Below are 25,241 nucleotides of genomic sequence, written 5' to 3'. Positions count from 1 at the left end.
ATTTTCCTATGGAAAATCTTATTCAGCCAGGCTGAATTGCAATTTTCCTATGGAAAATCTTATTCAGCCAGGCTGAATTGCAATTTTCCTATGGAAAATCTTATTCAGCCAGGCTGAATTGCAATTTTCCTATGGAAAATCTTATTCAGCCAGGCTGAATTGCAATTTTCCTATGGAAAATCTTATTCAGCCAGGCTGAATTGCAATTTTCCTATGGAAAATCTTATTCAGCCAGGCTGAATTGCAATTTTCCTATGGAAAATCTTATTCAGCCAGGCTGAATTGCAATTTTCCTATGGAAAATCTTATTCAGCCAGGCTGAATTGCAATTTTCCTATGGAAAATCTTATTCAGCCAGGCTGAATTGCAATTTTCCTATGGAAAATCTTATTCAGCCAGGCTGAATTGCAATTTTCCTATGGAAAATCTTATTCAGCCAGGCTGAATTGCAATTTTCCTATGGAAAATCTTATTCAGCCAGGCTGAATTGCAATTTTCCTATGGAAAATCTTATTCAGCCAGGCTGAATTGCAATTTTCCTATGGAAAATCTTATTCAGCCAGGCTGAATTGCAATTTTCCTATGGAAAATCTTATTCAGCCAGGCTGAATTGCAATTTTCCTATGGAAAATCTTATTCAGCCAGGCTGAATTGCAATTTTCCTATGGAAAATCTTATTCAGCCAGGCTGAATTGCAATTTTCCTATGGAAAATCTTATTCAGCCAGGCTGAATTGCAATTTTCCTATGGAAAATCTTATTCAGCCAGGCTGAATTGCAATTTTCCTATGGAAAATCTTATTCAGCCAGGCTGAATTGCAATTTTCCTATGGAAAATCTTATTCAGCCAGGCTGAATTGCAATTTTCCTATGGAAAATCTTATTCAGCCAGGCTGAATTGCAATTTTCCTATGGAAAATCTTATTCAGCCAGGCTGAATTGCAATTTTCCTATGGAAAATCTTATTCAGCCAATTTTCCGTATGGAAAATCTTATTCAGCCAGGCTGAATTGCAATTTTCCGTACGGAAAATCTTATTCAGCCAGGCTGAATTGCAATTTTCCTATGGAAAATCTTATTCATCCAGGCTGAATTGCAATTTTCCTATCGAAAATCTTGTTCAGCCAGGCTGAATTGCAATTTTCCTATCGAAAATCTTATTCAGCCAGGCTGAATTGCAATTTTCCTATCGAAAATCTTATTCAGCCAGGCTGAATTGCAATTTTCCTATCGAAAATCTTATTCAGCCAGGCTGAATTGCAATTTTCCTATCGAAAATCTTATTCAGCCAGGCTGAATTGCAATTTTCCTATCGAAAATCTTATTCAGCCAGGCTGAATTGCAATTTTCCTATCGAAAATGTTATTCAGCCAGGCTGAATTGCAATTTTCCTATCGAAAATCTTATTCAGCCAGGCTGAATTGCAATTTTCCTATCGAAAATCTTATTCAGCCAGGCTGAATTGCAATTTTCCTATCGAAAATCTTATTCAGCCAGGCTGAATTGCAATTTTCCTATCGAAAATCTTATTCAGCCAGGCTGAATTGCAATTTTCCTATCGAAAATCTTATTCAGCCAGGCTGAATTGCAATTTTTAATTTTTTTTATTAAAAAATTTAATTTTAAATTTTTTAATTGTAATATTTAATTAATTAATTTTTCTTAAAATTTGTTTAAAAATGGTTAATAATATTAAAATTTGTTTGTCTCTCTCTTTTTTTGCAGACTTCAACAGAGCGATCATTAGATTTTGATGTCGATGATGCTATCGACGAAGATTCCGGTTCAGATTTTGATGAGGATGAAGATCCAGATAAAATAGAAGTGCCAGGTAAGTTGATATGCATTGGAAAGCTTGCGAATTCAAGAGAGAATACAAATATCAATAAACACCAAAGAAGACAAAGATAATACCAAATTACAATATTCCGTTTCGATAGTTTTATGTGATAATATTTTCTGTGATACTAGATTTAATGCTATGCCTTATACTATGCCCAGGTTTGGGGGTAAATACGACTCCCTCCTCAACGCAAATTTTAAGCACTAGATTTAAGTTTTCGGCTAGTTTGGACTAAATGTAGTCCATCTCCATTAGGAATAAGGCCAGAAATTCCTCGTCTGGTTTCGTTGCTTTAAAAGTTTTGAAACTCTTGATGACATCCTTTACCATCTTTGCATGCATTTTTAGGCGCTGTAACGTTTTCCCTAACTACAGATATCCGTACCGCAGCGATCGACGGGAAATGCGTACTCATCAAAAGCTCTAAGTTGTACCGATTATTTTCATCTTATTACCATAGTATCTCGTTTTCTTTAAGAGTTCATTTAGGGGAAATTTTGTCCTGATCTCGCCGAGGTCTTTGTTTCCTCGTCAAACCAATATGGGGTTATGTAGATAGGTATTTATCCAATATTTATTCGGAAATCAGTACTTCCCATTTTAATGTAGTCATTGGGATACTTTTGCTTTGGCTTCTATTGAGTTAGGAGGCTCCACCCAGATCTCAGGGAGGTTTTTGTTTCCTTATCAAAACAATATAAATTTATCAAGATAGGATTTTCTGTTTGGATCGCTTCAATATTTCGAATATTTAATCTGAAATTTATACTTACTTCCAACCTTGAGAAGAACGTTCAGAGGACAGAGCACAGTGAAGTCTTTTTATCGCCTTCATGCCAATATAGAGTTATGTAAATAGGTCTTAATGCTCTGAAATCTACACTTCCAACCTTAAAGAGTTCGTTGCGAAACATTTGCTTTGGCTTATATAGAGTTTAAAGGCTCCCCCTGATCATTGGAAAGTGTTTATACCCTCATCACACCAAAATATAGTCAAGTAGAGAGGTCTTTCTGTTCTCATCACTTCGATACCGAATATTTAGTCGCAAATCTATACTTCAAATCTTGAAGAGACCATGGGGGAAACATTCGCTTTGGCTTGCATTAAGCTTAGAGGCTCCCACCTGATCACACGGAGGCCTTTGTGTCCTCATTAATCCAATATAGATTTATGTATCGGGTGTTTTTTTTAGTGGTATAGAACTTCGAATTGAAATAAAACACAAGAAAATCGTTTTAATGCCCATCATTTTGGCTTTATTGGAAGGATAATTTTATGCCATTAATGTTTAAATATGATTTCGGGCATGTGGCCGCCGCGGCTGGCTCGAATAAAGCCAATTCTAGAGGTCCAATTTTCAAACACTTTTTCGAGCATATGGGGCCTCGTATGTCGGCAATAACGCCACGAATGTTGGCTTCCAATTCCCCTAACGTTTCTGGTTTATTGGCGTAGACGAGCGACTTCACATATCCCCAAAGAAAATAATCCAATGGTGTCAAATCACACGATCTTGGTGGCCAATTGACAGGTCCATTCCGCGAAATTATGCGCTCATCCAATGTTTCCTTCAATAAATCGATTGTGACGTGCGCTGTGTGGCATGTAGCGCCGTCTTGTTGGAACCACAACTCAACCACATTCATGCCATCCAATTCGGGAACAAAATAGTCGGTTATCATGGCTCTATACCGGTCTCCATTAACAATAACTGCCTCTCCAGCATTATTTCGGAAGAAGTATGGCCCAATAACTCCACCAGCCCATAGAGCACACCAAACAGTCAGTTTTTGTGGTTGTAATGGTGTCTCAAGGATCTTAGGTGGATTCTCTTCACTCCAAATGCGGCAATTTTGCTTGTTGGCGTAGCCATTCAACCAAAAATGAGCCTCATCACTGAACAAAATTTTGCAATGAAAATCAGCATCGAGATCAATCTCATTTTCGGCCCATACACCAAAATCACGACGCATTGCATGGTCTCGCGGCTTTAATTCTTGCACAAGCTGGATCTTGTAAGGTCGCAAGCCAAGATCTTTGCGCAAAATCTTCCATAAAGTTGATGGACAAAGCTCCAATTGGTGTGCACGGTGGCGAATCGATTTATTCGGGTCCTCTTCAACACTTTGCTCTACAGCGGCAATTGTTTCTTCGGTGCGCATTGTTCGACGTCTCTGCGGATGCGTATTATCATATAGAGTAAACGTAGTGCGAAAACGATCCTTGGTTAACCGAATTAATTGCTCCGATGGACGATTATGTCGACCATAAAATGGACGGAGCTTGCGGTAAACTTCGCGAACTGAACCATTATTTTCGAAATAAATTTGCACGATTTGCAAGCGTTGTTCTTTTGTCAACCTGTTCATGATGAAATGGCAAACCAAACTGAACATAAATGACATTAGAGTTGCCAGATTTGACCACAAAATGCCAGTTTTATCTCTATTCGAAAAACAAACCTGTAAAAAAACACCCGTTAGATAAGTCTTTACGTTCAGATCACTTTAATATCCAATATTTAGACGGAAATCTATACATCCAACCTAGAGGTCGTTGCGAAACTTTTATTTTTGCCTATATAGAGTTTAAAGGCTCCTCCTCATCACTGGAAGATCTTTGTATCCTCATCACAGTAATGTGGAATTATGTAGATAGATCTTACTTCTCTGTTCACTTTGTTATTCAATATTTACTCGGAAATCTATACTTTCCAATCTGAAGAGTTTTTGGCGAAACATTTGTTTTGGTTTATATTGAGTTTAGAGGCTCCACCCTACTCATACTAAAATTGTTAAGCACGGGAAAGTCTATGCGTCCTTATCACGTCTTTATGTAGATAATTCTTACTGTTCTGATCAATTCATTATCCAATATCTAGTCGGAAATTTTCTTTATATTTATTCAGGGGCTCCATCCTGCTCACAAGTTGCTCTTCGTTCCCTCATCATACCTAAATGAAATAGTATAGATAGGTTTCTCTGCTCTGTTCACTTTGTTATCCAATATTTATTTCTGAAATCCCTACTTTCAATTTGAAGAGGTTTTGGGGATACATAGCTTTGGTTTGTATTGAGTTTAGAGGATCTACACTTATCGTTCTATAATTTTCGCACAGGTAGTATAGTTGTAAAGTTGTGAAAATTTTATCACAATGGCGTTTGACTCTCATGATCACATCGTTGTAAATATACCTACCTAGGAGGAAACCTATGCATCCCACTATGGGATGGTCAGCTTATGTTGAATTCAGAGACTCCATATAGCTGCGAATTTTTTCCATATAGATATTGGTGGATTTATTACATCAATATGGAAATTGGTAGGAGGAAATTAATTTATTTTCCTTGGGCCATATTCAGTTTTGAAGCTCCTAACGATTCATTAAGAACGTTTTAGCCTCCTAATCACTACCATATGCATCTATATATTGGGAACATCCTTACTTTCCATTTGAGAAGGCCACAACTTTCAAATTTTGATTACAAATAAGTCATGGAAGCGTCGTTACACAAATGTAGGGATATGTTTTTTTTTCCTTTATTATTCCACTTGGGAACATATGGCTTCTACAAGATTGTTTCAACTTATTCTATCGTTACATAATATTTTGATATCATCTAAAGTTGTGTTTGCTTTCTTCATCTCATTTAATATGGTTCTGCGCCATGTAATTTTTGGGCGGCCAGGGCGTCTGCTTCCTTGTGGGTTCTATTCCAAAGCCATCCTGGAAATGCTATTGTGTGGTTTTCGCAACGTATGCCCTATCCATTTCCATTTTCTCCTTGCAATCTGCCGGGCGATTGGTTCTTCATTTGCCATCTGGTATAGTACAGGGTTTGAGATTTTGTTGGGCCAAAATATTTTGCTTATTATCCGGAGGCATTTGTTGACGAATGCCTGGAGTTTTTGTGTTATGGCGTTTGTTACGGGCCAAGTTTCGCTTCCGTAAAGCAATGTGGATTTCACACATGCATTAAACAAACGCAGTTTTGTTTTATACGATATTTGGTATCCCGAGGTAGCAAAAATTGACTACACATTTTAAGGTTTTGTTTTTGATATTAAATGCGTTGTCGCTGGTGGTGTTTATTCGCATTGCCTCTGTTTTTTTGTAGGGATATGTAGGGGGAAATTTCATTTTTGAATTTTTTGTTTTGGCCCATATTAATTTTAGAAACTCCTTATGTCTCGTTACGAAAGGTTTTAGAGCCTCCTAATCATTTCCATAGGCATCTTTATAGGGGAACATTCACATATTCCATTTAGAGAAGGTCCCAAGAAATATTTGATTCGGCCTATGTCCAGTTCAAAGACACCAACTCCAAGTTGTTCTGACATTTTGGTCACAACTAAGTCTTGGAGGCCTCGTCACACAAATATGCATGTATGTATGTAGTAGGAAGTCCATTCTTCCCTATCAGGCTTATTCTGGACCAACATTTTCCATGAGTTTTGTCTTTTTTTTCACCTTTTCGACATAAGGGAGGGAGTGAGAAAACTCACGGGGTATTTACGTTCAGAATAACCCTCTATATGAATACCATATCCTTACAGGCCATTTTGCGGCCAACTTAGGGTTGCCTTTAGACATTTTATGCCTCGTTACATCTTCTTCTTTTCAATATCTCTTCGAAGACTGCTGTCCTAACTCCTTTTTAAACTTTCAGGGTATTTAAGTTCAGAATAACCCTCTATATGAATACCATATCCTTACAGACCATTTTGCGGCCAACTTAGGGTTGCCTTTAGATATTTTATGCCTCGTTACATCTTCTTCTTTTCAATATCTCTTCGAAGACTGCTGTCCTAACTTCTGTTTTAAACTTTTATTGTCCTCCGATGGTAATTCCACATTCAATGTTGCACCAGGCTTTCAAATTTGTTGACAACAAAATTCAACAAATTTGTTGTTGTTTATCTCATCCCGTTTATGGCATCAACTCAATTATAAAAGGTTCCTTTTTGGTTAAAAAAAACTTAACCCAACCCACACAATTTAGGTTAGTTTGTCACAAACCGTAAAGGGTTAGAAACTCATGGAATACAGCTTAGCAGACAGTTTCTACAAGACTTTCAACACCCAATTGTCTACCGAAGCCAATGCTCTCAATTTTATTACAAAATTTTAAACAAAATTTGTTTTCAAAATTTTGAAATATTTGTCCGTTTTGTGGTAGTGTGGTGGCATCCTTTTCCATACAAACAGAAGTTATGTTTGTCCTTTTTGCAGGGATATTGACAATTTGTTAAGTTCGAAATTTGTGGCTGAGGTAGTGGGCTTTGTGTCTAGTTTTTAAAGTTTGAAATTTTTGGATGAGGTAGTGGGTTTTGTGTCCAAGTTGAAATCATCGAAATTTGTGGATGAGCCAGAGGATTTTGTGTCTAGGTTATGTTTATGTTCTCCATGCATACTAGCTTTGTCAAGCTGTTTGCCTACCCAGCAAAATGTTCGATGCCAAAGATGACATTCAATCATGGGTGCAAGTGATCTAGCATGTCATCTTTTTAGCATCTTCATCGATGAATTTTATATGAGCGTGGACCCCAAAAGATGACGTTCTTTTCTGGATCCTAAGCATGTCATTTTAACCAATGCTTTGGCATGTCATTTTCACCAACCCCTTGGCATGAAATTTTCATGTCTTGTTTGGAAAATGGAAATGCTGTATTGAAATATGGTTTTCATGATAAACAAAACTCTTTATTAATTCAAACGAATTCATGAAATAGCTACAATTAATTTATCAGTTTAGTTTTTCAAAAGTTTACATCCAAAATTGCAATGTAATCACCACCGCTGCAACGCAAAAGATTACTTCCTCCGTTCTCCGCAACTGATATTCTTTCATCTTACAAAAGGTTTTTTCAATTATCTTCCCATCACCAGTTCCGATTTCAACATGGACTCCAAATGCACTCCTTTAAGTATTTTAATTTCGTAAATTGCTTTTATTTTATAATTTTGTTATTTTATAACAACATTTTGGTAATTTATACTTTTTGTTTAGTGACGGAAATATGTAGGGATCTACAACCCGGCTTGCTTTAGGGATCTCTAAGAACAAAATGTAACGAACGGGGAGGAGAGACTTTTTATGGAAAATACCATTCATGCTTAATTAATTTATTTTTAATTGTTTCTTTCCAAAAGTAGTTTCTTCTTTATTTTCAGATTCTTGTTACTCTTCGTTTCGGACTTTTTTTTTAAATTCCAAGAAGCGAGATTTGATTGATTTCATTCTACATATGTCAGATTTAGAACAGACAAGGGAACTTTTAAAATAGCAATGTGTGCAGTCCGATTCTATTTTTAGCTCGATGGTTGGGACTTCATATAATACCAATTGTTTAGAAGTTTTAGTTGTTTGATATGCAGGAAATGTAAGACAACATCACGACGACAGTTCTAACAACTTTGGTCTGTTCCAGAAACTGCAAGAATCTACTTATTTTTACTACGATAACAATTTTTCCTTTATGTTATCGGAAAAAATAGTAAAAATTAGTAGATTTTTGCAGTACTGGAACATACCAAAATGAAAATAAACAGGTGTGTAAATAAAAACACAAACATCATCTCTATTGGATCGATGGAATGGGTACAAATGCTGATGAAAAGACCGGATCTTTCACGACTTCCTTTGCATTGGTTCAAATCCTAATGAAAAGATCGGATCTTTCACGACTTCCTTTGAACCAATGCAAAAGATGACATGAAATCACGTCATCGCAAAGAACCCCTTCCGTCAAATTTTGCTGGGTAGTTATTGAAACATTGTGTAGTTCTAGAGTTGGAGAGGTGGTAGGTGGATATCAAAACTCTAGGTTATATCCTTCACGCATAATATGTTCTATCGTTATTCCCTTCCATTTTCCTTTGATATTAGAACTTTGAAAAGTTTTATTATGTTGCACGATGAGGTAGTGGACATTGCTACTCGAAAGAAATTAGCACTTCTACAGTCATATCCTGTCCTATTCTGGTTTGTTCTTCTCACACATCAGTGCATGTTACTGTTAAATGGACACAATGGAATGGAGACAAAATTTTCCAACAACATTTTCCGAGATAACAATTCCTTTCTGTTCAAAATCTCATTGATGTTGTTATTTATTGAAAAGTTTTATGTCTTATTTCTCTGGCGTTCTCTTTTATATGGAGCCCTTTACATATCCATTTTTGTGAAGTTTGTCCGTTCTTGTAAAGGAAACATTTTAGCAGCGCAGATATTTTAGATTAGAAATTGCGATGGAAATTCACCTGATCTAAAAAAAGGACCTCCCTGTGCGTCTTCTTTAGAGTAAAAGATCTCTTCAGGCGAATTCTGCAGAATTGAAGACCTCCATAGAAGTCCTCAGTAGGCGGCTTCTACAGAATAAAAGATAGCCGTAGGGGACTTCTATAGAATATAAGACCTCCGAATGCGACTTCTATAGAATAAAAGACCTCCGTATGCGACTTCTATAGAATAAAAGACCTCCGTATGCGACTTCTATAGAATAAAAGACCTCCGTATGCGACTTCTATAGAATAAAAGACCTCCATATGCGACTTCTATAGAATAAAAGACCTCCGTATGCGACTTCTATAGAATAAAAGACCTCCGTATGCGACTTCTATAGAATATAAGACCTCCGTATGCGACTTCTATAGAATATAAGACCTCCGTATGCGACTTCTATAGAATAAAAGACCTCCGTATGCGACTTCTATAGAATAAAAGACCTCGGTAGGCGACTTCTATAGAATATAAGACCTCCGTATGCGACTTCTATAGAATATAAGACCTCCGTAGACGACTTCTATAGAATAAAAGACCTCCGTATGCGACTTCTTTAGAATAAAGGACCTCCGTATGCGACTTCTATAGAATAAAACACCTCCGTAGACGACTTCTATAGAATATAAGACCTCCGTAGACGACTTCTATAGAATAAAAGACCTCCGTGGACGACTTCTATAGAATAAAAGACCTCCGTATGCGACTTCTATAGAATATAAGACCTCCGTAGACGACTTCTATAGAATAAAAGACCTCCGTATGCGACTTCTTTAGAATAAAGGACCTCCGTATGCGACTTCTATAGAATAAAACACCTCCGTAGACGACTTCTATAGAATATAAGACCTCCGTATGCGACTTCTATATAATAAAAGACCTCCGTATGCGACTTCTATAGAATAAAAGACCTCCGTATTCGACTTCTATAGAATAAAAGACCTCCGTATGCGACTTCTATAGAATATAGGACCTCCGTATGCGACTTCTATAGAATATAAGACCTCCGTATGCGACTTCTATAGTATATAAGACCTCCGTATGCGACTTCTATAGAATAAAAGACCTCCGTATGCGACTTCTATAGAATAAAAGACCTCCGTATGCGACTTCTATAGAATAAAAGACCTCCGTATGCGACTTCTATAGAACAAAAGACCTCCGTATTCGACTTCTATACAATAAAAGACCTCCGTATGCGACTTCTATAGAATATAAGACCTCCGTATGCGACTTCTATAGAATAAAAGACCTCCGTATGCGACTTCTATAGAATAAAAGACCTCCGTATGCGACTTCTATAGAATAAAAGACCTCCGTATGCGACTTCTATAGAATATAAGACCTCCGTATGCGACTTCTATAGAATATAAGACCTCCGTATGCGACTTCTATAGAATAAAAGACCTCCGTAGATGACTTCTATAGAATAAAAGACCTCCATGGGGGTCTTCTATAAAGTAGAAGACCTCTAAAGGTGTCTTCTATAGAATACAAAATTTCCGTAGGCCACTTTTATAAAATAAAAAACTTCCCTAGGCGACTTCTACAGAACAGAAAACCTCCGTAGTGGACTGCTATACAATAGAAGACTACCGTAAGGGTCTTCTATAGAATGTGCGACCTTCGTATGGGTCTTCTAGATAATAGACGACCCTATGACCCCAAATTCTATAGAATAGAAGACCATCGTAGGGGTATTCTGTAGGATAGGGGTCTTCTATAGAATAGTAGATCAACGTAGGGGTTTTCCACAGAATTGAAGACCTCCATAGTGATTTCTCTAGAATAGAAGACATCAGAAGACAGCTTTTCTCATATAAAGACCTCCGTATACGACTTCAATAGAATATAAGACCTCCGTATGCGACTTCTATAGAATAAAAGACCTCCGTATGCGACTTCTATAGAATAAAAGACCTCCGTATTCGACTTCTATAGAATATAAGACCTCCGTATGCGACTTCTATATAATAAAAGACCTCCGTAGACGACTTCTATAGAATATAAGACCACCGTATAGAATAAAAGACCTCCGTATGCGACTTCTATAGAATAAAACACCTCCGTAGACGACTTCTATAGAATACAAGACCTCCGTATGCGACTTCTATAGAATATAAGACCTCCGTAGACGACTTCTATAGAATACAAGACCTCCGTATGCGACTTCTATAGAATATAAGACTTCCGTAGACGACTTCTATAGAATGAAAGACCTCCGTAGACGACTTCTATAGAATAAAAGACCTCCGTAGACGACTTCTATAGAATAAAAGACCTCCAAAGGGGTCTTCTATAAAGTAGGAGACCTCTTAAGGTGTCTTCTATAGAATACAAAATTTCCGTAGGCCACTTTTACAAAATAAAAAACTTCCTTAGGCGACTTCTACAGAACAGAAGACCCCCGTAGTGGACTTCTATACAGTAGAAGACTACCATAGGGGTCTTCTATAGAACGTTCGACCTTTGTATGGGTCTTCTAGATAATAGACGACCCTATGACCCCAACTTCTATAGAATAGGAGACCACCGTATGGGCATTCTGTAGGATAGGGGTCTTCTATAAAATAGTAGCCCAACGTAGGGGTTTTCCACAGAATAGAAGGCCTCCATAGTGACTTCTCTAGAATAGTAGACTTCAGAAGACAGCTTAATCCTTAATATAATCCTTCTTCATTTTCATAGAATTAGAGACCCACCGCAATGTGTCCAACAACTAGCATTTTCTGAATTTTCCTATAAACTGATAATTATGCAAATGCAATTAAATGATACATACAGCAGAATATATACATCTATACACACATAATGCTAATAAAAATATGTGTTTGTATATAAGACACCGAGGCACATGATCTGTTATCAAACATATGTATGTACTATGTGTACATAAGAAGAAGGACATGAAATTGATACATGCCGGGTTGAGCGTGTGTTGGTTTGTTTTAACCAAATTGTCCTTTTAACAAATATTGCCAATGTTTAGGTTCGCGTTGTCTTCATTGTCATATGCTATCTTAACATAATTAATGAGTATTAGAAGAAGCAGGGAAGGAGTAGGAGACAAGTGAAGACACTTCTTATAGGCGGTTGGAATGTGTCGCTGCCTTAATGCTGGGGTTGGCATTTAAGGATATAGTTGTTAGGAGGAAGTTGGCATGTAAGGGTTTGATTACAGTCTTCGCATAGTCTTATAAAATCCGAGATTGCAGATCGGACTTCTTTTCCATAGTAGTAAACTATTATAGTCTTATTTAGTATAAAATCCTATTATAATAGCCTGGAAATTGTGAGGTTGCCACCTAATATTATAGAAGTAGAAGCTTGTCTGATGGAAGTTCATGATAGCCCTTTTAAAAAATATGATAGTCATCTGGTAGTCCTGTCAAAACCTACGATTTTAGCCCCCAGATATTCTTTTTAAAACTGAAAATTTTCAGGTTGCCTTTATAGCAACCAAGTAGAACATAGTCTGAAGTTGTTTTAAAGTTCAGGATAGCCTTCTAAAAGCCAACGATATAGTCTCCGGATGGGGACTTCCTTCCTTTGGAAGATTCCTCTAGAGGCCTTCTATTCTACAAAAGCCTTTAATTCTATTGAAGCCTCTTCGGGAATCCTTCTATCCTATAGAATGTAATTCTGGGGCTTTCTACTCTATAGAAGCCTCCTTAGGAATCATTCTATCCTACAGCAGCCTCTTCTGGAGGCCATCTATGTTATAGAGGACTCTTCTGGCGGCCTTCCATTCGATAAAATCCTCCTCTGCAGGCCGTCTATCCTATAGAAGCCTCTTCTGATAGCCCTTCACTCAATCCCTTCGTTTTAAAAAATATGATAGTCATCTGGTAGTCCTGTCAAAACCTACGATTTTAGCCACCAGATATCCTTTTTAAAACTGACAATTTCCAGGTTGCCTTTTTAGATATAGCAACCATGTAGAAGATAGTCTGAAGTTGTTTTAAAGTTCAGGATAGCCTTCTAAAAGCCAACGATTATAGTCTCCGGATAGGGACTTCCTTCCTTCCTTTGGAAGATTCCTCTAGAGGCCTTCTATTCTATTCTAAAAATGCCTTTAATTCTATTGAAGCCTCTTCGGGAGTCCTTCTATCCTATAGAATGGAATTCTGGGTCTTTCTACTCTATAGAAGCCTCCTTAGGAATCATTCTATCCACCAGCAGCCTCTTCTGGAGGCCATCTATGTTATAGAGGACTCTTCTGGCGGCCTTCCATTCGATAAAATCCTCCTCTACAGGCCATCTGTCTTATATAAGAAGCCTCTTCTGAAAGCTTTCTACTCTATAGAAGCCTCCTTGGGAGTTCTTCTACTCTATAGAACCCTCATTGGGAGGCATTCTACTCTATAAGAGCCTCCTTGGGAGTCCTTCTATCCTACAGGAGCCTCTTTCGGAGGCCTTCTACTCCGTACAGACCTCCTATGAAGGCCTTCTATTCTGTAGAAGCCTTTTATTCTATAGAAGATTTCTCCTTCTATTCTATTAAAGTCTCCTTTGGAAGTATTCAATTCTACAGAATCCTCCTCCTTATATTGAGATCTCCTCGGGAGGCCTTCTATTCTCTTGGAGACTTCTGGATGTATTCTGTTCCATACAAATCTCTTCAAGAGGCCTTCTATACATGCCTCTTCTGAAAGCTTTCTACTCTATAGAAGCCTTCTCTACAGAACCCTCATTGGGAGGCCTTCTACTCTATAAGAGCCTCCTTGGGAGTCCTTCTATCCTACAAGAGCCTCTTCCGGAGGCCTTCTACTCCGTACATACCTCCTATGGAGGCCTTCTATTCTATAGAAGCCTTCTCTAGAGGCCTTCTATTCTATAGAAGATTTCTCTGGAGACCTTCTATTCTATAGAAAATTTCTCTGGAGGCCTTCTATTCTATAGAATCCTGCTCCTTCTGATGAAATTTCCTCGTGAGGCCTTCTATTCTCTTGGAGACTTCTGGATGTATTCTGTTCCATACAAATCTCTTCAAGAGGCCTTCTATACAAGCCTCCTCTGGAGGCCTTCTATTCCAAAGTATCCTCCTCTGGATGCATTTTATTCTAAATTGGCCTTCTAAAGAGGCCTTTATTTGTAAGAGGGCCTTACTCCGTGGGGATTCTATTATATAGGAGCCTCCTTTTGAGGTCTTCTATTATATAGGGGCCTCCTTTGGAGGCCTTCTATTATATAAAAGCCTCGTTTGGAGGTCTTCAATTCTACAGAAGATGCTTTTATATGATAGAAGGACTCCCGAGGACACTTCTTAGGATAGGACTCCCCTTCCTAGGGGACTTCTATAGGATGAAATGCCTCCCGAGGAGGCTTCTGTAAAATAAAAGTATGTATTCTGTTCCATACATATCTCTTCAAGAGGGCTTCAATTCTATACAAGCCTCCTTTGGAGGGCTTTTATTCCAAAGAATCCTCCTCTGGATGCATTTCACTCTAAATTGGCCCACCCCGTAGGGATTCTATTCTAGAGGAGCCTCCTTTGGAGGCCTTCTATTATATAGGAGCCTCCTTTGGACGTCTTCTATTCTTCAGAGGAGGCTTCTTTAGGATAGAAGGTCTCCCGAGGATACTTCTATATCTCCTGTAAAATAAAAGGCCTCCCGTGGATTCTTCTAGGGAATAAAAGGATTCCCAAGGAGGCTTGTATAGAATAGAAGACCTCCTGAGGAGATTTCTATGGAACAGAATACGTCCAGAGGAGATTTTAATAGAATAGAAGGCCTCCCAATGGTCCTTCTATAGAAAAGGAGGCGTCTAGAGGATACTTCTATAGAATAGAAGGCCTCCAAATGAAGTAGAAGGCTTCACGAGGAGCCTTCTATAGAATAGAAGGATTCCCAAGGAGGCTTGTATAGAATAGAAGGCCTCCATAGGAGATTTCTATGGAACCGAATACATCCAGAGGCTTCCATAGAATAGAAGGCATCCGAGGAGGCTTCCATAGAATGCCTCCCGAGGAAGCCTCTATAGAATACAAGGATTATAGAGGAGGCTTATATAGAATAGAAGGCCTCCCGATGAGATTTCAATAGAATAGAATGTCTCCCATTGGTGCTCCAAATAGAAGGCATCCCTTCTATATACATATATAAGGACTACAAAGGATGCCGGTAAAAAATAGAAGGCCTCCAAAAGAGGCTTCTGTAGAATAGAAAATCTCCAAAGAATACTTCTGTAGAATAGCATACCTCCGGAGAAGGCTTCTATAAAATATAAGGCCTCCAGAGGAGGCTCCCATGAGTAGAAGGTCTCCTATGGAGGCTTCTATAGAATCTAAGGACTTCAAAGGAAACTTCTGTAGAATAGAAGGCCTCCAGAGGGTGCTTTTATAGAATAGGATGCTACCACAGAATGCTTCTATAGAATAGAAGTCCTCGAGAGGAGATTTTTGTAGAATATAATGCCTTCAAAAGAAAAACCCTCCATAAAATCAGATAGATGGCCTCTCGTGGAGGTTTCCATAGAATAGAAGACCTTCTGAGGAGGTTTCTGCAGAAAAGAAGACCTCCAGAAGAGGCTGCTTCGGAATAGAAGGCCTCCTCTACAGAATAGAAGGTCTCCAGAGAATAATTCTACAAAATAGAAGGTCTCCAGAGGATCCTTCTATAGAATAGAAGGCCTCCAAAGGACCTCAAAAGTAGATTTCTATAGAATAGAAGTCCTCAAAAGCTGGCAAAAGAGAAGGACTCCAGGAGGAGAAAAAGGAGACTTCTATAGTATATAATTACTAAAAAGGTGGCTTCTATGGAATATAAGATCTACATAGGAGATTTCTATAGCTTCGATAGACCTTCAAATGTCATTTTAATAATTAATAATTGTTCCACAAACGTCCCATACGGGACAATGGAGACTTCTCTCATATCAATGAGTGCACCCCGATTCATATTAGCTCAATGATATGGGACCTACTGTTTATCGCCGAGTCCGAACGGCGTGTCTTAAGACACCACTTGTGGAGAAGTTTTTCAAGGCTGAAATACTCAGGAAATGTCGTCAACATTACTGAGGGATATTTTGCCACCGTTGAAAAATGTTTGATGTTGACTGAAAGTTATCTGAAAATGAGCATCCCACTGTCAAGAGGGATGTCAAAGATTTGGATCTTTTATGTAATGAGTGTGATTTGACAGGGCTCTCCCTATGCCTTCCCGACATAAATGTCACCCAAATAAACATTGAATATGTCCTTATTAGTTATTTTCTTCCAATTTCAAATGTCCTGTCAAAGTAGCCAACATTCAAATACCACGACAGGTCATTTAGCTTCCAAGGCATTGCAGCATCCTTATGGCCATGCAAAGCTATTTCTTCGTGGACTATCTGTCAAAATGCTAAAGTGAAATTTATTAATAAAATATAGCAGGGAAATCTTGAAATCCTAACAACAAACAAAAGAGAGGATATTGCAAAGGTAAATAGTTAGTTGTTGTCTTATCTTGCAGGCAGGTATCCGATTCCGATAGTTCGTGATATACATACATATGTACCTACCTACGTTCATATATAAACAGCAATATGTTCATTATCTATGGAGTGAACCCCAAGAGGTATATAAACATTAGCAATTTGTATGTATGTTTGGGCATTATGTACCACCTTGCTGCTGTGCTTGTGTGTGTATATTCTTTAACATAACTACTTACATAATTATGATAATTTCGCGTTTTATATGCTTACCCCAACACCCAAATAGCCTCCTTCAAGCAAATATAATGTCCCCCTCTTCTTATTCTCCTTCAAGAATCCACAATCTTATTCATGTTGATAGCTAAGTAGAAGGGGTGTAAGGACCACCAAAAACAGCTTGTAAATCAGCATTGAGTTTTATCTTTTACCATAGGAATTCTAATGGGCGTTATTTTAAAGTTTCTACTTTTAAGTTTTGCTACTCTTAGTGTAGCTTATATTGGAGCAGAGTCGACGTCACGTTTAGTGCTTAAGTCGGTGTCGTACGCGCAAGCATCTGTCTTGTCTCTCTATTCCCCATAGATATCCGTATAATTAGTTTGAATGCCAAACTTATAGAAGTTGGCATTTTTAAGATTGCTTCCATTTGCCAGAATGGGTGGATGGTTGGGTGACAGGTCATTCATACAGGAGCAGCAGCAGTTAAACAACACAAAAGCTAGTTAAATAAATAATTAAAGTTCTTTATTAAGTTTTAGAGACACACATACAAACATAAATTATACATACTTACACTGAGAGCCTGACAAAACTAATCAGGGGAAGCTTTGCCAGTTGTCGTTAAGTTTGCTCCAGCGTATAATGTTTAGTTCTTCACCATACACCCCCAGATCTCGTGCCTTCGTCCATCTTCGACCCACCAGTGAAAATGGATAGGCTGTCGGAAAGTGGTCTGCCCTGCTCGCACTAACTACTACCAGGGATTATTACTTCCGCTATCTTAAAGCCTATCAACAAAGACCCTCTCGCCAGGAGTGTAGGATATATTTGTAGTATAAGAATTAGTATTCTTGCAACCCGTGCTATTTTGGATCCTTTGAGATCACCTTGCGAATTCTTGCCGCTACATTAACTCACTCTATTACCTCACTAAAGTTTATCCAAGAATTCCTCTTAGCTTAACTCACGCTTATACTTATTGAAACCATTTTTGTATAGGCCCCAATCTGCACTATGTTTGGTTCTCCTGGTCTTGTTGTAGTTGCCCCGATCTTTATTTCACCAAACTGAGCTGAGCTCTTCTACCTGGATATGATGAATTGCAAAACTTCTCCGTTTTGCAATCTCGGAGAACATTTGTGACACCTTTAAGTTGACAGTCAACTTCCCCCTTTGTGTGAGTTTCTGGAATTTCACTCAGTCTTGAATAAGCTAGGGAGTTGAATTCCTTCCAGTTGGTCCTAATGCGGTTCCTATGTGTCGGAATAAGTTAGGTAGTTGAATTCCTTCCAGTTGGTCCTAATGAGGTTCCTATGTGTCGGTTGTCTTTTACATATATTGGGGACTTGAAAGTGTATTGCCCTGTGGTCCGAAAATGAGCACTTTTCCGATACCCTCCCAGTCCCATATAGACATATCCTCCATATTTGTAATATTCAGATCTATTACCTGCTCTCTTATCCTATTCTTTTCCACCAATTGGCTAAATGGGTCTTGTACTTCATACGGTTTGTAGACAGAGGCTAGTACCAAGGCCTTTCTCGAACCTACTTTCAGCCTCACTACTGTCGTATCGCCGTCACTGTAGAGTTGAATAAGATTTAGACTTTTCCTAGCTAAAAGTTCTTACCTTCTCCCCATTGGAAGAATAGAATATAGAGTATCGCCCATAACTTCGTCCAGGAAGCTTAATTTTTTTACAAATGGGAGGTCTTGAACCAAAGCGATGTCTACTTCAGTTTTGGTAAGGGCAAGCAGAAGTACGACAGTAGCCGATTTGTAGTGATGCTGGTTTATTTGCAACACGCAAACACCATGCAGCTTACTTTCTTTATTGTACTTCAGGGATGCGGATCCAAAGTTGCCCAAAGTTTAGCTCTCATTTACAGTCCGTTATGTTTTTCGCGCTCTCGGTGACCATTGTGAACTTTAAGACGGTACTGAACCACCGTAGGAGTCTTCTATAGAATAGAGGACAACCGTAGGGGTCTTCTGTAGAATATCGGATAGAATATAGGACTACCGTAGGTTTTTTTTGGAATATAAGACCACCGTAGCTGTCTTCTATAGAATATCAAACTACCACAGGGGTCTTCCATAGGAGCTTTTTGATGTATAAGACCATCGTAGGGGTCTTCTGTAGATTAGAAGAGCTCCATAGGGTTCTTCTGTAGAATAGAAGAGCACCATCGGGGTCTTCTATAGAATATAGAAACACCGCAGGGGTCTTCTGTAGAATATAATACAACCTTAGGAGACTTCCTTAGGATAGAAGACACCCTACGGTGGTACTATTGAATAGACGAATACCGTAGAAGTCTTCTTTTGAATAGAAGACTAACGTAGGCGCTTTATTTAATAGAGGACCACCATAGAGATCTTCTATAGCATATAAAACTCCCTTATGGGTCTTCTATGGAATGGAAGAACACCGTAGGGTTCTTTTATAGATGATGAGACCGCCGAAGGGTCTTCTGTAGGATAAATGAGATCCATAGTGGTCTTATATAGAATAGAAGACCACCGTAGGCGTCTTATCAAATAGGGGACCGCCGTAGGGGTCTTCTATAGAATATAGAACTCCCTTAGGGGTCTTCTATAGAATTGAAGACCAGCTTAGGGTCTTCCATAGAATATAATACCACAGTAGGGGTCTTCTATAGAATAGAATACCACCTTAGGTGACTTCTTTACAATAGAAGACCACCGTAGGGGTCTGCTATTGAATAGAAGACTACCGTAGGAGTCTTCTTTTGAATAAAAGACTACCGTATGCGTCTTATAAAATAGGGGACCACCGTAGGGGTCTTCTATAGAATGGAAGACCACCGTAGGGGTCTTCTATAGAATGGAAGACCACCGTAGAGGTCTTCTATAGAATGGAAGACCACCGTAGGGGTCTTCTATAGAATGGAAGACCACCGTAGGGGTCTTCTATAGAATGGAAGACCACCGTAGGGGTCTTCTATAGAATGGAAGACCACCGTAGAGGTCTTCTATAGAATGGAAGACCACAGAAGGGGACTTCTATAGAACCGAAGAACAAAGTAGGGGTCTTCTATAAAATAGAATATCTCCGCAGGGGTCTTCTATAGAATAGAATATCACCGCAGGGGTCTTCTATATAATATAAGACCTTCGTATGGATCTTTTGTAGAATATAAGACTTTCGTAGTATAGAGGATCACCGTAGGGGTCTTCTATAGAATGGAAGATCACAGTAGGGGACTTCTATAGAACCGAAGACCAAAGTAGGGGTCTTCTATAAAATAGAAAACCACCGTAGGGTCTTCTATAGAATAGTATATCACCGCAGGGGTCTTCTATAGAATATAGGACCTTCGTAGGGGTCTTCTGTAGAATATAAGACCTTTGTATGGATCTTTTGTAGAATATAAGACTTTCGTAGGGTCATCTGTAGTCTAGAGGATCACCGTAGGGGTCTTTTATAGAATGGAAGATCACAGTAGGGGACTTCTATAGAACCGAAGACCAAAGTAGGGTTCTTCTATAAAATAGAAAACCACCGTAGGGGTCTTCTATAGAAAAGAATATCACCGCAGGAGTCTTCTATAGAATATAGGACCTTCGTAGGGGTCTTTTGTAGAATATAAGACTTTCGTAGGGCCTTCTGTAGTATAGAGGATCACCGTAGGGGTCTTCTATAGAATGGAAGATCACAGTAGGGGACTTCTATAGAACCGAAGACCAAAGTAGGGGTCTTCTATCAAATAGAAAACCACCGTAGGGGTCTCCTATAGAATAGAATATCACCGCAGGCGTCTTCTGTAGAATATAGGACCTTCGTAGGAGTCTTCTATAGATTATAAGACCTTCTTATGGATCTTTTGTAGAATATAAGACTTTCGTAGGGTCTTCTGTAGTATAGAGGATCACCGTAGGGGTCTTCTATAGAATGAAAGATCACAGTAGGGGTCTTCTATAGAACCGAAGACCAAAGTAGGGGTCTTCTATAAAATAGAAAACCACCGTATGGGTCTTCTGTAGAATAGAATATCACCGCAGGGGTCTTCTATAGAATACAGGACCTTCGTAGGGGTCTTTTATAGAATATAAGACCTTCGTATGGATCTTTTGTAGAATATAAGACTTTCGTAGGGTCTTCTGTAGTATAGAGGATCACCGTAGGGGTCTTCTATAGAATGGAAGATCACAGTAGGGGACTTCTATAGAACCGAAGACCAAAGTAGGGGTCTTCTATAAAAAAGAAAACCACCGTAGGGGTCTTCTATAGAATAGAATATCACCCCAGGGGTCTTCTATAGAATGTAGGACCACCGTAGGGGTCTTCTGTAGAATATAGAATCACTTTTTGTTTGTTTTGCGCAGGGAACAAATCATCGAAAGACTCTGGCTACCTGCTTTCGCAAGGGTTGCGAGACTTTTACACGCTAAAGTAATCGCTTTACTCTTATGCATCGTCTTCTATAGAATATACGGCCACCATTGGGGTCTTCTATACAATGTAGCACCTCCGTAGGATCTTATAGGATAAGGGTTTATAGAATAGAGAACCACCGCAGGGATGTTCTATTGCACAAAAAAGCAACGTAAGGGTCTTCTATTGAATATAGGACCACCCTAGGGGCTTTCCAGAGAATAGAAACACCGTGTTCTGTAGTGGATCACCGTTTTTAAGTCACTTTTTATACAAAATGCCCACATTTACAATTATAGAAACGACAAATAGTGCCGTTTCTTTCCTTTTGCATGCCGGTTGGAAAATAAATTAATTAAATTAATATTCAAAGTCCAAACAAAAATCTATTTTCTAGACAAAACATTTTCTTAAGTGACTCAACAAATCTTGTGTATGGGATAAAGGTAGCATGGTCTGAAATGTTTTTTTTTTCTTTCTTTTTTTAAATCCACTTTTGTTGTTCTATTGGTTTTTTTATAAGATTCCATCGTCTGCTTCTTCTTCGCAATAAAAAACAATATCCCAACCTCTTCTTGGCCCTTAAAATTCTAATTAAAATTTCACTAATTAAACGAAAGAAAGGCTAAGAAAATCTTTATCGCAACATTCCAATCACTGGGATTTTAGTTTTATTAAATGTCCTTTTTCTTTGCCCATCGCCTTAAGATGCTACTTGGGAGGAGGCATAAAGAAAAGGGTTGTCTGAGGCAGTTGCATAAAAAAGGGATTATTGTACAAAGTTCTTCTTAGATTTCTTAAGATAAAATAAGGTGTTTACAGCTTGTAATGTGGTCATATTGGGATTGGATGGAAGCGAGAGTAAAGATTTTCTTTCAGTATAACTAAGAAATGGGGGATAATTGTAAATAATGTGTGGAAAAATGGGAGTTAATGTGTAACTTTGTTAAACTTTGGGTAAAACTCTAGGTTGTGTTACAGTTTATATTGAAGAAAAACAATAAGGAGGATTGAAAAACAAAATTGAAGAAAAAACTTAATCTTTAATAAATAATCCATGGTTATCCGTGTTTTCAGTCCATATAAGTACTGTCTATGGTTCAATTCCTCGCATTCATCATCATTCCTATATGGAATGCAAAATTCCAATTTTTCTAATGGGCGTTAACTCAATTTTTAGTGTAAAAATCCCAAGTTTTCGGTTGAATACTTCAGGTTCTCCTGTCAATTAATGAAATAATTTATAATTTTTCGCCTAACTTCATTATTTCTGTAGGCATCTCTTTAAGAATTTTACTGAATTTTCTTTATAATATCGGTGCCATAAAATTAACAAATTGTTTTTCGTATTCAAACGTGCTTCCCTCGTGGAACATGCTAGACACCAGCACGCCGTTTTGCTGCTGGCTGCTTGTTAACGATAACGTCAAACACGTTTTTTTTTTCAATCCATTCACTTTCAATTGCTCGTTCTCTCATATCATCAATTGATAAAACAAAAAACGTAAATTTATGATGATTTACAAACATGACATGGAGATGTTTGATTGATATCGATGGGTAACCTGCCTCCGCTGTTTACACACATGTAAACGTCAACAATGATAAATAACTTTTGATTACCTAGATTTTAATGCCGGTTACCACGTGTTACATACCACAAAAACCACGCTAAGTAATAAATTGATGATAATGAGGTTCATTCAATGATTAACACAGAAAAACATTCTCCACCTTCTTTTTTCTTCCATTAGGTGGCTAGCAGCATGGTAAACTATGCTTTATGTAAATATCCCTATCTCCATGCTGAAAAAAAATCCAAAAAAATATAGAACAATTTATTATACTAATCGTTTTCGTCTATTTTGTTCTTAAGTATATAAAGTAAAAAGCATCATATTTACCATAGTATAAACAACAACAAATCCGCCACGATTTGCTGATAATGAACTGCGGCTGCTAAACGTCATTGAAGAAAAAAAAATCCCACAGAATACAACCATTGACTACCGCAACACAAACTCCTTCATATGGTTATTCTGAGAAATATACAAAGTAGAAGAGCGAGAGTGAGATGTTCCCCCTCAAAAATTCACATCCAAATATTTTAAGCAGCACACAGCACAAAAAAATCAAAACAAAACTTGTTGGATGACCACGTGTTTCTGCCTTGCTTTTTTCCCAACAACAACCATTTTACACAATTTAAATATCTAAAAAAGTGTAGAAACAACGAATGAAACAAGCATAAATAATCCCCAAATTATGCTCCCGCCTTCTTTGGCCCCCAATGGCTCTTTTTTTTTTTCTTGCTCTAACTCTCCTTTATAAACAAAAACCAGAGAAGAAAAAACACTGTTCTCATTATTATAATGGAGAAAATGTCATGATTGGTATTGGTTGTCTCTCGGTCTCTCTCAATGTTTTTTCATTCATTGAATTTTAAATCTTTTTTTTTTGGGGGGGGAGGGGGGGATTTGCTCCACAAATCATTCAAATTCATTGTTGTTGTTGTTGTGTATTTACTCTGTGTTTTGCCACTTTTATCATTTATTTTCTCTGCCTTTGCTTTTTGTAACGAAAAATAATTGTTTTTCCTTGGCGGTGTGTGTCACGTTATGGTTGGTGTGTTTTGTCTTCCTTGACTTTGGCGCCAATGTTAGTTTTTCCGTTGTTGTTGTTGCTATTTTACAATGTCAAGGTAGTCTTTTTTCAAGTTGAATGACTTCTTTTTTTGGTCTTTTTGATTTCCGAATTTTAATTTACAGTTAGTCAACTACACAGTCTTACATAAGTATACGTACGCCCCATAAATCTCGGGTTTTAGGAAAAGTAAGGATATTTATGAAATTCCAAATACAGAGGTTTATTTCGTCTCACTAATAAACAATATTTAGTACAACAAAAGTATATTCCATAATATAAATAACGGTAAATTTTACAAAAACCAAAAAATGATACTTACAAAAGTATACATACGCCCCAAGGAAATATGAGTTTTATCGTACAATTTATGGAATTAGCAGCAAAATTTATACATTTTATTGTTTTGGCGAATGTGTCTGGGTGTCCGAGATATATTTTAGAGAAAAAAAAAATAATTTTTGGGTGTTAAATGCCGTTATTTAATGCCAAACTTCTTGTATAGCTCGTTAAAGCGGACCCTTGCCGATTTCTTTCCATTTTAGGTATTTGAGTATACAAAAGCCACAATATTAGTGTCAGATTATAGATTTTGATATCCTAGAAAGCTTTTTAGTTGACCTTGTGCATAACACACCTTCCTGGGTGTCGATAAATTCACATTTTTCCTGGGATATCTCAGGAAGTAATAGATTCCTCGGAATTCTTGGCTCAAATTACATACAGACGACCTTGAATTGTGTTTTAATATGGTGTTATATAATCCTTGGACACCAATTGAATCAGAAATGTGAACTATTCTGTTAAAAACCTGCTCCCAGAGCATCAAAATATAATCACTACCAAAAAGCATGAAATTTACACTGTGAACAACGTAGTTTTCGTATTATGACCATTACCGTCAATATAAGGTCGGAAAGTATCGGATAATTGTACATTTCTGATTCAATTGGTGTCCAAGGATTATATAACACCATATTAAAACACAATTCAAGGTCGTCTGTATGTAATTTGAGCCAAGAATTCCGGGGAATCTATTAACTTCCTGAGATATCCCAGGAAAAATGTGAATTTATCGACACCCAGGAAGGTGTGTTATGCACAAGGTCAACTAAAAAGCTTTCTAGGATATCAAAATCTATAATCTGACACTAATATTGTGGCTTTTGTATACTCAATTACCTAAAACGGAAAGAAATCGGCAAGGGTCCGCTTTAACGAGCTATACAAGAAGTTTGGCATTAAATAACGGCATTTAACACCCAAAAATTATTTTTTTTTCTTTAAAATATATCTCGGACAAAATGTATAAAGTTTGCTACTAATTCCATAAATTGTACGATAATACTCATATTTCCTTGGGGCGTATGTATACTTTTGTAAGTATCATTTTTTGGTTTCTGTAAAATTTACCGTTATTTATATTATG

At 37.7% G+C, this 25,241-nt stretch overlaps 1 protein-coding gene across 2 annotated transcripts in view; it reads left to right on the top strand.

Moving 5' to 3' along the window:
- sno (Protein strawberry notch) overlaps positions 1 to 25,241 on the top strand; it is a 74,179-nt gene that overhangs the window by 27,589 nt on the left and 21,349 nt on the right. For both annotated transcript variants that reach the window (XM_073978711.1, XM_073978710.1), the window contains exon 2: positions 1,725 to 1,830. In XM_073978711.1, the coding sequence (XP_073834812.1) occupies positions 1,725 to 1,830 (106 nt within the window). The remainder of the gene's footprint in view (positions 1 to 1,724; positions 1,831 to 25,241) is intronic.

The sequence above is a fragment of the Musca autumnalis genome, unplaced genomic scaffold (assembly GCF_047663935.1).
Source record: "Musca autumnalis isolate F117 unplaced genomic scaffold, ASM4766393v1 scaffold_3, whole genome shotgun sequence".
Classification (NCBI taxonomy): Eukaryota; Metazoa; Arthropoda; class Insecta; order Diptera; family Muscidae; genus Musca; species Musca autumnalis.
The sequence above is the reverse complement of the archived record's forward strand: the minus strand, read 5'-3'. Positions and strand labels throughout refer to the sequence as shown.